This window comes from Schistocerca gregaria, chromosome X (assembly GCF_023897955.1).
Source record: "Schistocerca gregaria isolate iqSchGreg1 chromosome X, iqSchGreg1.2, whole genome shotgun sequence".
Lineage (NCBI taxonomy): Eukaryota > Metazoa > Arthropoda > Insecta > Orthoptera > Acrididae > Schistocerca > Schistocerca gregaria.
Window position 1 is genome coordinate 251,220,141 of NC_064931.1, and position 15,109 is coordinate 251,235,249.

A 15,109-nucleotide genomic window follows, 5' to 3' on the forward strand; every position below is an offset into this window, starting at 1 on the left:
ACCAGGAGTAAAACAACTGTGCCTTTCCAAAACATTGTAGGAATTTGATCTCTCCCCATGTCGCCAATGTACTCGGCGACGATGGTGATCTGAGGTCGTGCAGAACCACAATTAATCGCTGAACACAATGAGACACCACATATCAGTATTCACTTCCCGGTCAAGACACCACTCCAAACGTAACCATTTGTGGTGTACTGTTAACGGCAACCTACGCACGGGACAGTTTTTCCATAGTCCGGCTGCTGCTGGACTCCGACCGATTGTGCAACATGATAAAGATTGTTTCAGGGAGTTCATTGTTTGTTCTCGGAATGCAGTCGCAGATATGAAGAGGTTACGATGTACCTGATGTATAACACGGAGGTCGTCCCTTGTGGTCGTCAGTCGTGGTCGTCTGGAAACTTGATGAGTCTTCTGCCTGTCCTCACGTTCCTATACAGTCAAACATCGGGTCATTATCACATCCCCATCCTCCACAAATCTGGCTACTGCGTAATTCGACAATACCACCAAATGGAGAACCAGAATGGAGCACATTTGTAACTCTGCTGGCACTGGTAATGCTGAATGCTGAATGCTGTCCCCCATGAGTGTGGGGCACCTCCACGTTCTTCACATTGGTTCAAATGGCTCTGAGCACTATGGGACTTAACATCTGAGGACATCCGTCCCCTAGAACTTAGAACTACTTAAACCTAACTAACCTAAGGACATCACACACACCCATGCCCGAGGCAGGATTCGAACCTGCCACCGTAGTGGTCGCGCGGTTCCAGACTTCAGCGCCTAGAGCCGCTTGGCCACACCGGCCGACTCTTCACAGTGATCATTCAACATCTGATATTGCTCATGCCCCTGATATGCCCCACCAGGCTTGGTAATAAAACTAAATACGAACGACACTAATACACTCTGGTGACCATTCTACGTCACTGAGAATTACAACTCTAATAATTTATATACCTGTCAATGATGTGTTTGCGTACGAAGCTACATTGAGATTCGACCATGTCTTCCAGGTGATTCACTTTTCCTGTCTCTCAGTGTGTATTCGAAGTTAAAAAATTTTTCTGTCGGAAACGCTTTTTCCTGTTGCCAGTATGCATTTTTATCCTCACTATTTCGTCCATTGTCAGTCACTTTGCTGCCAAAATAGAAAAACTCCTCTAATACTCCTAATTCTATTCTCTAAACATCCCTTACTTAATTTGACTTCATTCCATTACCCATGTTTTACTTTTGCTGATATTCATCTTACAACCGCTTTCTTAGTCACTATCAATTCCGATGAACTGCCCTTGCAAGCGTGACAATTATAGTGTAATGGAGAAACGGCAAATTTTTTGTTTATGCACCCTGTACTTTAGTTCCAATTCCAAATTTCTCCTTGGTTTCTTTAACTGCTTGTTCAGTGTGCAGATTGAATAATATCGGGAATAGACTACAAACATGTCTCACTCCCTTCTCGACTGCTTCCTGCCTTCCAGGCTCTTCGTTTCTATTAACCGCAGTCTGATTTCCGTACAACAGAGGCGGCCAAGGTTTCGGCTCGCAGGCTGTTCTCGGGCCCGAGTCCCAAAGCCCTCGGCCTCGCTGGGCATTCCCCCACCACCGTGTCACGCCGCCTGAGCGTGAGGAGGGGGAAGAGGGGAAAACTGCGAACGCGTCGTATTTAAACGACAGTGCAGTCACGCTGCATACTACTTGGCTTTATATTTCACATTTCTAAACATAGATTTTCATTATGATTTATCTTTGTTGCGCTGAAGACATAATTTTTATATGGTACAAACTGCCGGCATATGGACAGAGGCAAACAATTTCACAGAATTTCACACTCAAGTTGCAATGTAAATCGTGACTTGTTTACTTTCATAATCGAAAAAAGGTCTTTCACACAAATATGTCGAAGGAAATATTGTAGCACTTTTGCAACCTAATTAGGGAGACTTGGAAACTCTACCTGAGGAAAGCAATGTAGACGTCCTGGACAGTTTTAACGAAAAAAGATTTGTCATTAAACCTGGAATTACTTTGCAAGTCAGTCAGTTACATCAGTACATGCACAGGGATACTTTCAACTGAAAACGTCTCGAAAACAGATGCAAGATTGACGGTGTCCTCAAAACTTTTAAAAAGACCACAGTGAAATCTTCAGATCTCAAGTTTTCTTTAACGCTTGTGAGCTCAAGTACTGGACTCTCTTTGTCAGAATGTGTCCCTTCTACAAACGGATTTTATTTTTGAAATGCATCCCTATCAAATCACAATGAATTTAGATTGCAATGTCTTACTTTGGGCCGGCCGGAGTGGCCTAGCGGTTCTAGGCGCTACAGTCTGGAACGGCGCGAATGCTGCGGTCGTAAGTTCGAATCCTGCGTCGGGCATGGATGTGTGTGATGTCCTTAGGTTCGTTAGGTTTAAGTAGTTCTAAGTTCTAGAGGACTAATGACCTCAGAAGTTAAGTCCCATAGTGCTCAGAGCCATTTGAACCATCTTACTTTGGGCAACGTGCGGTCAAGCCCACTTAATATACGAAGTCTGCAACCCATTCCGGATGTTATAATTTTCGTTCCTCCTCTACTTTTTCGTTCATAAATTCAAGAGTAGCTGGTTTTAAATCGAAAAATCGTTGTGGACATGCCTATTGACTTAACCAACGTGCTTTGCAGTAATATATGAAGGCTCCATAGTCTTCGTTCAGTTCCACTGAAAACTGTAGCAAATGACAATGGTATAGTGCGTGCGACTTCAGAAATTTTACTATTCGTACTACTAATTTTTTCAAGTGCTCCGTGCCTGCAAATTTAGCACAAAGTGCTTCTTAATGTGCTGAACAATGAATCCCGCCTGTCGAGTGCTGTCATTATTTGCTATTTCACTGTCAACTAACACTTTAAATTCTTCTAAATGGGACTGTAATTTTGTTTCATAGCAAATATGCTTTACCCGCCGCTTGTGTGAATTGAAAATTCTCATCCCTCTCTTCTGTCATTGACTGATAACCAAGCAGTACAGTCCCTTTACTCCTCGAACCAACCAACCGGCTAACCAATCATTCCCTTTCATCTTAAAGGAGTGTGACGATTGATAGACTGCCTCTTCTTGAGCAAACAGCCACTGGACCTGTGAATGCCCTTCATACCAGGAACAAAGAGCGAAGCATAAACAACGATGACAGCACGATTCTGCTGAACAGAGAGTTTTGCCGACCGAAACATGCCGCACCTCAATACGAAATGAAATGAGGCGCTGTTACGGGTACTTACGAGAAGGACTGAGCAAAGCCGAATGACAGGCCGGGCCTGGCCTGCACATGGCTCGCAGCACGCTACACGTGTCTAGTTTGGCATGCCGTCGCCGGCCCTGCTGTACAAGGTAATTCTTCCCAACTTGAAATTTGTTCCTCCTACTTGAAAAAATTCGAAGAGTGTATTCCTGGCAACACTGTAAAAAGCTTTCTCAAATGCTAAGAACTTAGGATTGCCTTTCTTTCGTATCTCTTTTAATAAGTCGTAAGGTCACTATCACCCTGTGTGTTCCTACATATCCCCGAAACCCAAACTGTTATTCCCCGAGATCAACGTCTATTAGTTTTTACATTTTTCTGTATATAATAGTGAATCAAATCTCTTCCACTGCAACCTATTTGCTTTCCATATTTTGGGAAGTGGTAGTACGGAATAAAACAAGAAAAAAAGTCCAGTAAACATGTGACCTAAAACGCATGCTTAGGTATGAGCACTTGTTCATCTTCGCTATTTTGAAATACAATTCTTGTAATGAACAAGTGCTCATAACTTTTAAGGTATACATTTTCGAGCACATGTTTACTGGACATTTTTTCTTGTTTTGGTCCATACAACCACTTCAAAATGGTTCAAATGGCACTGAGCACTATGGGCTTAACATCTGGGGTCATCGGTCCCCTAGAACTTAGATTTACTTAAGCCTAACTAACCTAACGACATCACATACATCCATGCCCGAGGCAGGATTCGAACCTGCGACTGTAGCGGTCGCGCTGTTCCAGACTGAAGTTCCTAGAACCGCTCAGCCACACCGGCCGGCATGCTTCAATTAAACAGCAAAGCTTTGTCATTAGATTTGCTTCTGGAGAGAGTACGCTTTGATGAATTGCATAAAATCCAGGAAATCCACAGTACGTGGTAACAAGATATATATAGAAAATTTTGCTTGTTTTTCAAATATGTAAATACTATTTTAAAAACTGCAATTTGTGTTCAAATAGTAAAAAGTATTTTTCTTGTTTTGTAGATGATAACAAAAAAAACCACTGATGATGCTGAAATTACAGCGTAACATGTTTGGGGAATAAAAAGAAAAATTGTGTTTTGCTCAAGGCGGCCGTTATCTAAAAGCAAATCTATTTGTAAACAAACACAGACAGGAGAGATTTAACGTCAAGCTGAAGCTTTGTCATAGTTTTAATTTTCGATTATGCCCTCCTTGTTTTCTTAATGACACTGCTACTGATTCACAATGGGTCTTTCCTATTCTTCACAACAGTGCTCGGCTCATACGCGGCTAAAGCGTAGTGTATTTCGTTTGTATATTTCATTACTGTAATTTAAAATTTCAATTCTATCTGCTTCTAGTTGTAGCACCTTTCTTTTTCTAGTAAACGTGGATATTATTACTGTTAATAGTGAGACTGGTTATGGAAACCTACAATGGACCACTTAAAGTTAAATAAAATCATATTAACGTCTTCTTTTTGTGTCCTGCAACGACGAATGTTCCATCAGCAATTAATGTACGTTATTTACTCCCGTTTCAGAAAAGCCACATAACTGACCAAGTCGATGGAGAATTCTTTTTGTTTTGAACGACCCCCCCCCCCCCCCCCCCGCCCTTCCCAGATGAAACACATGTGTATGACAAAGAACGAGTATCCACTTTCTGCTTGTAGTTCACGCCTGACCTGTAAAGGGGTCCCTACAGTTCTCCATCCAATAGCCGAGTTCAAGAAATCGGCATCCAAGCTCCCAAGATATTTACAGAATCGTCTGAGTCTGTGGTTAAATCCACACTCTTGGCTCCGAAACAAGAGGTCTCATGTACGATGCTGCAAATAGCAACCTATTCTTCTGCCCTGCGTGTGAGGTTAATACTCTTCGTTAACTCAGCCAGCCACTTGTAGAAATCGGATTAAGGAGGGATCGGGAGGGAAATCGGCTGTGCACTTGCAAATGTACTATCCAGGCATTTGCCTTATTCAGGGAAATCACGGAAAATCTAAATGTAGGTGGCAGGACGGGAATTTGCCCCATATCCAATGACCTCGTTGTTGATGAGACGTTAAACCCCAATATTCCTCCCTTCTTCTCATGCAAAAAGCTGGCGGTCCCGGAATGAAAGCTTGTAAACAATTGCCATGTTTGCCGGGAGGGGTGTATCGTCCTCCCGAGTGCGAGTCATGTGTGGTTACCATTGCACTATATGGCTTGATGTTTGCCTGAGAGGATCCATTTCGGGCCAAATACTGGAGCTCTCGATGACTAGCATGCCAACTCTCTGTGATTGTACCAACTTCACAGGAAGACCAATTTCTGTCTCAACGAAGGAGTCTTCTCTATCCCCCCCCCACTGGTCCACCATGATAGCTGAAATATACTCTATGCAATGGGCGGCCATTCATATCTGTTGTTGCTAAATAGTAAGAGAACAGTTGTAAAGCTGACACACATCCCTCGTGTGATCCGCGAGTGGAACAGACGGGGGGGGGGGGGGGGGGGGGGGGAATATGACTTTGGCGCGAATTGTGCCCTCCGCCACACACCGCTAGGTGGCTGGCGAAGTATATATGTAGATGTAGAGGTGGTTCTAAACCCCGCCAGTATCAACCTTTCACCCTGGGGTGAGTACCAACCTATCAGATGAGACGTGTCAGAGGACACACCGGCATAATGAATTAAGGTGATGCCAGAGGCAGCAGAGGTGACACAAACTTGGTCCGCGCTGTTCCAACACCGTGCAGCTCAGGGGAAGTTGCCTGAAGTCCGCTGACAGGAATCTTCGCAGATCCTAAGTGTTTCCACACGATAGCCAATTTCACCTGCTTCCGTGCAAAAAATACGACTTCAGTTCATCTTTCACTGTTCACTAACATGAAACAAAGTACAAACCGAGGCCAGTTTAGCTTCTTGACTACTGATAACAAAGAAAAAAACTAGGAGAATCGTTGTAATTACAGTGACGAGTCAAAGACATTATCATCACTGCCCATCGCGAGACTGGTGGCGTTGCGGGAATCTGACGTGGTAAGGAAAGCACGCAAGCGATAAAGAGACAAATAGAGGATCATTCTAATGAGAATAAAAGCTGCAGATGGGGAAACGTACTGACATAAAGGAGTTTGACGTAGTGTAGATGGCCCGGCAACTTGGAAAGAGCACCTTGGATAGAAATAAAGTTGGTCGGCTGTTCCCGTGTAGTGTTATGAGCACATACTGCAGGTAGTTGAAAGATGTTGGAACCAGGAGAAGCGGCAACGTGTTGGACGTCCATGCATCATCAAGGAACGTGTAAGACACCCTAATACGTTGACCCAGCGCTTCATCAGTTACGTTTGCGATGGACGCGGGACCATGAAAATGAGCCGTGGGTCAATGAAAACGCGTCACTTGGTCGGACGAATCACGTTTCTTCTTAAACCGGACATTTTCGGATACGCCGTCATTCAGAGGAAAGATTGCACGGAACATTCCGGCTCCACGGTAACAGACCAGTGCGGGGAAGTATTATGCTATGAGGGACATTCACCTGGGTTTCCATGGGACCTCTGGTAGTAACTGAAGACACCATAACAGCTGTGGTCTACATGGACATTATTGCGGACCATCAGCATCTCTTCATGCTTGATGTGTTACCCGACGGCGACAGAATCGGTTAGCAGGATAACTGTCGGTGTTGCAAGGTCAGAGTAGTACTACAGTGGTTTGAGGAGTATGATAATTGGTTGGCTGGTTTGTGGGATTGAAGGGATCAGACTACAAGGGCCACCGGTCCGTTAGCATGATATTTAACTAACGTAATTTGTGAGAACTGCATGAGCTGTGAGTAAACATGTGATGCCACATATCTCCGTAAATCAACCATGTCTTGTCGAATCCACGCCAGGGAGAACCGCTGCAGTATTGCGTTTCGGAGTCCCATTGTAAATGCAAATCTATTGGAGGCACTCCATTGGCTGCCAGTTCAGATGGCATTTAAGGGTAGAAACAGTGTTTTGTTCTGTACTGTTTCGTATGGTGAATAATCTTTTTCGAGGACCGTTATGTGGCATCAGAGAGACTATAACCATGGAAGGGCAGTTGGGCAACAATTATCAGTAAAATGAGAGTAGCACGTCAGAAATGAAAACGGAAATCTGCACATGGCAATAAGGAAATCACGCAAGTAGTACGTTAATGAGAGAATATCGGCGTATACCCCAAACGACAAATAGGGACATTAACTCACGTTCAAACAACATAGTGGAATTTTATAATAGTTCAACAGCGAAGCAGATTCTCGCCATGTGCAGGTAATTTATGGAGTTATAGTTTCTTTTTCACTAGGGATAATACACCTTTTCTGCTTCTTTAGCAATAAACTTCCCTCGGTGCGACTACTTCATCAAGCCATGAACAATCGTCAAGCACCGACTGAAATTTGGAAACCCTGATGATAGAACTTTCGCTTAGAAAACTAAGAAACCGAAAAAACAAGCAGCTCAATACTTGTATCTAGAAAATATATTCCTTCCGCAGTCTGTGTGTGCTATATGAAACGATACTGGACCTGTTAACACTCTGACGGGACACGAAAATATCGATAGACAGCCGATCACCTCATTTGATGGAGTACTATTTCTCCAGGTTTTAAACGAAAGAAAACACGCATATGGACAGGCTCAGTCTTCATTGGTTGCTAGGCTTCCTAATAAATAATGAAAAATGATAAAAATGGCCGGAATTCTAAAAATCTGTAAGGTTTCCGTGGCCAACAGTGTTAAGATATCCGTAATAGTTCGTTATGAAGACTTCATTTCGGAATCCAATGAAGATGCATGAATAGAGCGAAGTAGCACAGACAGTGAGACACTGGAAACATGTTCAGGACAAGCAGGATTCAAATTGTTGTTCAGCTATTCTCGTCGAATCTGGCAATCTTTTCTACCACATAAAGGAACTAGAAAACGAAGAATTCTAAGTAAAATAACAGGCAATTTCTGAAGCATACCACTTACGTCGCTGGAACTATCGTATGTCTCGCAGTTCCCACAGTAAATAAGTAGGCTCTTTATTTTCCTCCGTTAAGTTATTTTATGCTTCATATTACCCACATAGTTGCCGTAAAGACACGTAGGTAATTGATTTTCGATGTTTTCGGTTAAATTCTGTTCAAGAAACGACACAATATTTAGTTATGAAATTTGTTAGAACGGTTTCACACACCCAAAAACCTAAAACTTAATAAAATATCAGACCGCCGCGCCTGTCAGGTCTAAATTACTTCTCTTCCATGTTGTTAAATGCAAAAGCGGCTCCTTGTTATTAGTCTCAGGCGCTATGTATGGAAGTATCACGACGAAATTCCTTTATTGCTCACAAGGGAGCTATTTTAGAATTTACTGGGCACATGTATCACATCATACAGCCAAGAGTAGCTCCAAACGGTCTTTAATGCATAAAAACACGGGCTTTTAAATGCTAATTCGTAAACTACAGTTTTTAATCAAAATGAAGCGCGTATTTTAGTCTTCCAGCGCAATTTTAGTTGTGAATACACACAAGTATACAAAAAAAAATGCTGTCTGAAAAGATATAAACTTAGAGTAGAAATAAGTGCTGAAAGCTACACACACCTTTCGCCTCTTTAGATATTCGAAGGAAGTAAGAAAGCAGTTTATTTTGAGGTTTCCTAACGGAAGTTTACACACATTTAAGGGATGCACTGGTATTTGACAGGTGTCCCTTTTTTTTTTTTTTTTTTTTTTTTTTTTTTTTTTTTTTTTTTTTTTTTTTGTCCATTGAGTATGAGGGTTTGCAGATGAAACAACGCCTCATTTGCGTAGTTTACTGTGGCAGAAAGGGAAAGGGTTGTAAATTCGTAATTCCATTTCCTACTTAATTTTACTTGGTGTTGGATATAAGCAATTACAATACTTTCAGCATTTCGCGGCCCTGTCAGTAACTGTATAAATATTAAATTCAAAATTAACAGCCTCAGTTGCGGAGTTACCTAGATTTACCTAGGTTTCAATTGGGATAACCCAACCTTCTTCAGAATTACACTTACTAATGTTTGTCCATAATGGACATTGTCAAATTAAAAATACAATTACACCAAGTGTCGTCATATTTTAAAAACTTAACTGAAGCTGCCTCAGCCCCACTTCCCGACCGCGATGCGGCAGCCACGAGTGTTGTACTGGAACTTTACGGTTTTTTTATACATGTCAAATGTTATTGTTGTTTTTGTGGTTTTTTTTATACATGTCAGATGTTATTGTTGTTTTTGTGGTTTTCAGTGTGTAGACTGGTTTGTTGCAGTTGTCCACACTAGTGTGAACTGAGCAAGTTAAAATGGTTCAATGGCTCTGAGCACTATGGGACTTAACATCTGTGGTCATCAGTACCCTAGAACTTAGAACTACTTAAACCTAACTAACCTAAGGGCATCACGTACATCCATGCCCGAGGCAGGATTCGAACCTGCTACCGCAGCAGTCGCGCGGTTCCGGACTGAGCCCCTACAACCGCCCGGCCACCACGGCCGGATGAACTGAGCAAGTGTATTCATCTTTGCCTAACTACGACAACCTATATCTCCATTTCAACTTATTTACAGAATTCAAGCTTTGGTCTCCCTCAACAAATGTTACCCCCATACATATCTTCAATGCAAAATTAACTATTTCCTGATGCCTATGAATGTATCTTACCAATCTACATCGTCTTCTAGTCAAATTTTTGAACTGTTTTCCTTTGATATTTGTATAAATTTAGATTTGGTTTCCTTAACCAGTTCTGCAAATTTCCTTTCATTAAAAATAATGAAGATCTTAACATTTTTCCTTACAGAAACTATATTTTTTAGAGAAACCTTGTGTGTCAATCAACACTACAAAACTTTTTAAGAACGAGTAAAAAAGTATCAGTTTCTTTTTCAGAACATAACTTTTTTTTACAATTAAGCATTAGGAACTCTTTTAGATGTGAAAATAAAATATATAAAAAATATTATATTTTACATACGAAATATCGTCTGCATTGATGTCACTCATGCGACATAATTCTCACCTTGTATCCCAAATAAGTCCTTTTTTGCTGTCGTACAATGTAAAAGTCGACTAGGTGGATAAATCAGATATCGTAGAGGTGTTGGAGTCGTCAACATACGATCCTTCGCTGGTCATGGAACGCCCCTAAGTATCCCAATGCGGCGACCTTACACTTTGACAGCCACGCTCCATCATTTTATCAAGCTATACGTCACACGCCATTCAGTATTTTGGGTCCAACACGGTTACGTCTTACTGTCTTGCTTTGACTTTTTCTTTGGCTGTTCTACGTTTGGCTAACAACGAATTGTGCTTCGCACTAGTTTCTGATTCGTCCGTCGTGAATCAATACTTTTTCGCAACCGGCTGTGGCGGTCGCCAGCTCTCTGGTAGGCGTAGCGTTTCCAACTTAACAGTTCGCGGTTCTGCCATTACCTTCAGTGGTCCGTCTTCTAACAACCACGGCACCGGCTTCCCATCACTTCTGTGTGATTTTATCTTGCAGTATACTGTTCTGTTAAAGAAAAGCTTCAGAATCGATGAAAAGCAATCAATATCTTGCGATATTATTGATGTATACGCAGAATTTGGGATATTAATCTTAGCACGTGGTCTCGTAAATATAGGAGAATGGGATTAGAAATTACGGATTAAAAATATCTACAGCACTTGCCATTTGCTGATGACCAAGTAGTCATAGCACAAGGTAGTGGAGGATGGAAATCAATTACGTAGTTAGTTAGCAACTGAATGTTAAAACTGAGGTATGAAGGTTAACTACAGAACACCTTGACAATGATCAGACGAATTGAGCATAGATGGAAACAAAATGAAAAAAATACTTTTTTTTACTTTGGGTCTAGTTTAGAAACAGAAAGAAAATCGGATGTTGAAATTAATAAAATAATTAGTAACTGTGTAAGGTCACTGAGATGGTCAAAACAGTCTTGTTGAGTGGAAATGTGAAGAACAGAACTAAAAGAATCATGCTAAAGTCGATATCTGAGCAGAGATTAAGCAACTTATCAGAAACATGCTAATGAGCTGAAAGTATTAGAGATGGGTTTATTGGAGAAAATTACCAAGATTTTCAAGATATAAAAAATAAGTGACAATGAAGTATTGAAGAGAATGTAAATGAAAGAGAAAAAGTCATGCGTTGTATGGAAGGAAAGTGTACTGGGAGGGACGTGAAAGAAGAATGGAGGGAACACAAATACCAAACCTTATATTGAAGTAAGAAACTGAAGGAAGAAAGAGACGGAAACGACCCCATGACTTCATGACTCAAAAATGTGCACTTAATAATGGTAAGACGGATGCAGAAGATGCAGAACACACAAGATCGAAATAGACGGAGGAACATCTTGAACAGACAGCGTTGAATTCTTATGCAAATATATTTTAAGATTTGTGAGTTGTTATCACGTTTGAGTAAAAACAACCTGTGTATTGAGGAAATCTCAGTTAATAATTATGATCGATATAGTTTATATTGGCAGAGATACCAAATATTGTAACGAATCTGGTACATCTACATCTACATTTATACTCCGCAAGACACCCAACGGTGTGTGGCGGAGGGCACTTTACGTGCCACTGTCATTACCTCCCTTTTCTGTTCCAGTCGCGTATGGTTCGCGGGAAGAACGACTGTCTGAAAGCCTCCGTGCGCGCTCGAATCTCTCTAATTTTACATTCGTGATCTCCTCGGGAGGTATAAGTAGGGGGAAGCAATATATTCGGTACCTCATCCAGAAACGCACACTCTCGAAACCTGGACAACAAGCTACACCGCGATGCAGAGCGCATCTCTTGCAGAGTCTACCACTTGAGTTTGCTAAACATCTCCTTAACGCTATCACGCTTACCAAATAACCCTGTGACGAAACGCGCCGCTCTTCTTTGGATCCTCTCTATCTCCTCCGTCAACCCGATCTGGTACGGATCCCACACTGATGAGCAATACTCAAGTATAGGTCGAACGAGTGTTTTGTAAGCCACCTCCTTTGTTGATGGACTACATTTTCTAAGGACTCTCCCAATGAATCTCAACATGGTACCTGCCTTACCAACAATTAATTTTATATGATCATTCCACTTCAAATCGTTCCGCACGCATACTCCCAGATATTTTACAGAAGTAACTGCTACCAGTGTTTGTTACGCTATCATATAATCATACAATACTGGAATGTTCCTACTCGGGGATGAAGGGCTTAAAATGAGGCGTCTTTATTTCTGGACAAGGTGTGGTCTGGACTGGACGTGGACATTTAGATCGTAAAAGGAGCTTGTAGGTGGAGAAATGAGACAGCAGTGACGCCTCGGACGGTACTTGCCTGTGCTCTCGGTGCCGGAGATGTCGGGGCAGGCCTGGTAGCGCAGCAGCAGGCGCGAGTCGTCGGTGCACGAGTCTATGGAGGAGACGGGCGTGCGGCACTCTCCGTAGCCGCGGTTGTACGTGAACGTGAACGGTCCGCGGAACGGACACGCCTCGGCCGTCGCGTCGACGCGGAACATGGAGTAGAGCAGCGCGTCGCCCGTGATCAGCGAGCACAGCGACGACAGCGCCTCTTGAGTGTGGCAGAACGCTGAAACACGACACAGTACACCTGTAACACGACCAGCTTCAGCTTCATAGGGCCTATCGATTTATAGAGTGAATATATGGTAAGCGATCTACGAAGTGCAGTTTTATGGTAGCTATCGTGAAAAAATAGTACGTTACAGCAACTTTTGAATTAGAAGATATGATGCAGCATTTCCTGCATTATTTAAATGTATACGATTTTTTTGTTAACTTAAGATTTTACGAAGTAATAGCTTTAAACGAAAGGAATGAAAATTACAAAGATATCAACACGATTTATTAACGTCGCTATGAAAAACTGTATTTAAAAAATTGAAAGCAGAGATTTATGTCCTTGCCAAAATCAGTGTTTTAGTTTTGAAAATAACGTATTGTATCTAGAAACAAATAAACATTTTCGCGAAATTAAAGATTACAAACGGAATTTAACACTTGTACTTGTATTTTTTTTTTCCTTGATTGAGATTCGATTCCCCCTGAAGGGGACGGCCTGCAGCAGCTTAGTACTCCGCGATTTTTTTTTTAAATGAAGATAATAAATAATGAAAGCAGGCCATTAAATCGGTGACTTAAATGGTAAAATGACGGAAAATTGTGGAACTTAGAGCATAAAACAAAGGGTTGGCGATGCAGAGAGGTAAAATAATGGACAGACAATTAAAAAACATAGCGACATTCTGGTTTCTGATCGGAAGAGATATAAAAATCACAACCAGAGACAGCACGATTTCTGTTCGCAACACTTTGGAAAAGACGCACAACATTGAACACTCATTCGAACACTGCACTAAAAAGTTGGCACAAATATGACACACCACAGCCGAGGGCAGATGGGGGGAACCTGGACTTTCCTTTCCCTTCACTGGTGCCATGTCCCGCACTGACGCAGGGTCGGCATTGTTAGGAACGCATTTCGCAAGGTTAGTGGATAGGGGTGGCCGGACCGGATGCCCTTCCTGCCACCACCCCGTACCCACCTTCCCCCACCCCTCCCGGGACGGAGTTAGTGTACCCCTGCTCTCTGCGTCGAGTGTGGGTAATGGAATAGTGCGAGTGTGTTCAGATGTCTGTGACTCGTGTAACTGAGGCGGAACGTGAGGAACCTAGTGGGATGTGGAAAACCGCCTAAAAACCACATACAGGCTGGCCGGCACACCGACCGACGACGGTAATCCACCGGGCGGAATCGATCCGGGGCCGGTGCGCCTACCCGAGTCCAGGAAGCAGGGCATTAGCGCTCACGGCTAACCTGGCGGGTTTATGGGGGGAACCTGGACAGATGATGGGAAAGAAAAGAGGGAAGGAGAGGAAAAACGAATTGGAGGGGAAGGGGGGGAGGAGCCGACGGATGACGAGGACTCATGTGAGGGGTGGGGGGACTGGGCAGACGCGAGAGAGAGTGGGGAAAGGCAGAGGAGAGGAATGCAAAAGGACTCGGGGAGGTTGTACTTATATCTAACTTGAAAACAATACTTTTCAAACAATCAGAGTTCATTCGCTGCAAGTATTAGTTTTCTAAGTAAAAACAACTTTTTCTTTCTGCAACGTATGTTATTTGAATGTGATAATCGATTCGCATAGATGGAAAATGGATCCATCTTCTTCCGTGCGGATGCACAAGTACGTCCGACCGCCCGGGGTGATCTCAGAGTAACGTGCATGGCTCTGAGCACTATGCGACTTAACTGCTGAGGTCATCAGTCGCGTAGAACTTAGAACTAATTAAACCTAACTAACCTAAGGACATCGCACACATCCATGCCCGAGGCAGGATTCGAACCTGCGACCGTAGCGGTCACGCGGTCCCAGACTGAAGCGCCTAGAAACGCACGGCCACACCGGCCGGCTAACGTGCATGTAATAAATGTATGTGGTTAATTTCTTGCAGGGTTAGGATAGGAGGTGTTTTTTATTGCTGACTGTAATTATTTCCATATCTTGTGCTCTAGAGGCTGGTTTGTGATTGTGTTCTCTTAGGTGTTCTACAAATGTTGAGTGGTTTTCCTATACTTGTATCTAACATCAAATGTTCTGCCTGTTTGTTCTATGTATCTGCATCACAAGTGTTACACTGTAACTGATATATACCTGCTTCTTTGTATATGTCTATGTCTTTTGTCAGTTTTGGGATGTATTTTTGGATAGAACTGTCTGTTGTGTATGGTATGTTTATAGCCTGTCTTTTGAAAATGATGGTGATTTTATGTGTGAGTTTGTGTTTG

General features: G+C 42.5%; 1 protein-coding gene across 1 annotated transcript in view; it reads right to left on the minus strand.

Annotated features, from left to right (window-relative positions):
- Nucleotides 1-15,109, minus strand: part of LOC126298759 (uncharacterized) — a 628,974-nt gene that overhangs the window by 319,007 nt on the left and 294,858 nt on the right. The window contains exon 4 of the mRNA XM_049990206.1: nucleotides 12,637-12,888. Coding sequence (XP_049846163.1) covers nucleotides 12,637-12,888 — 252 coding nt within the window. The remainder of the gene's footprint in view (nucleotides 1-12,636; nucleotides 12,889-15,109) is intronic.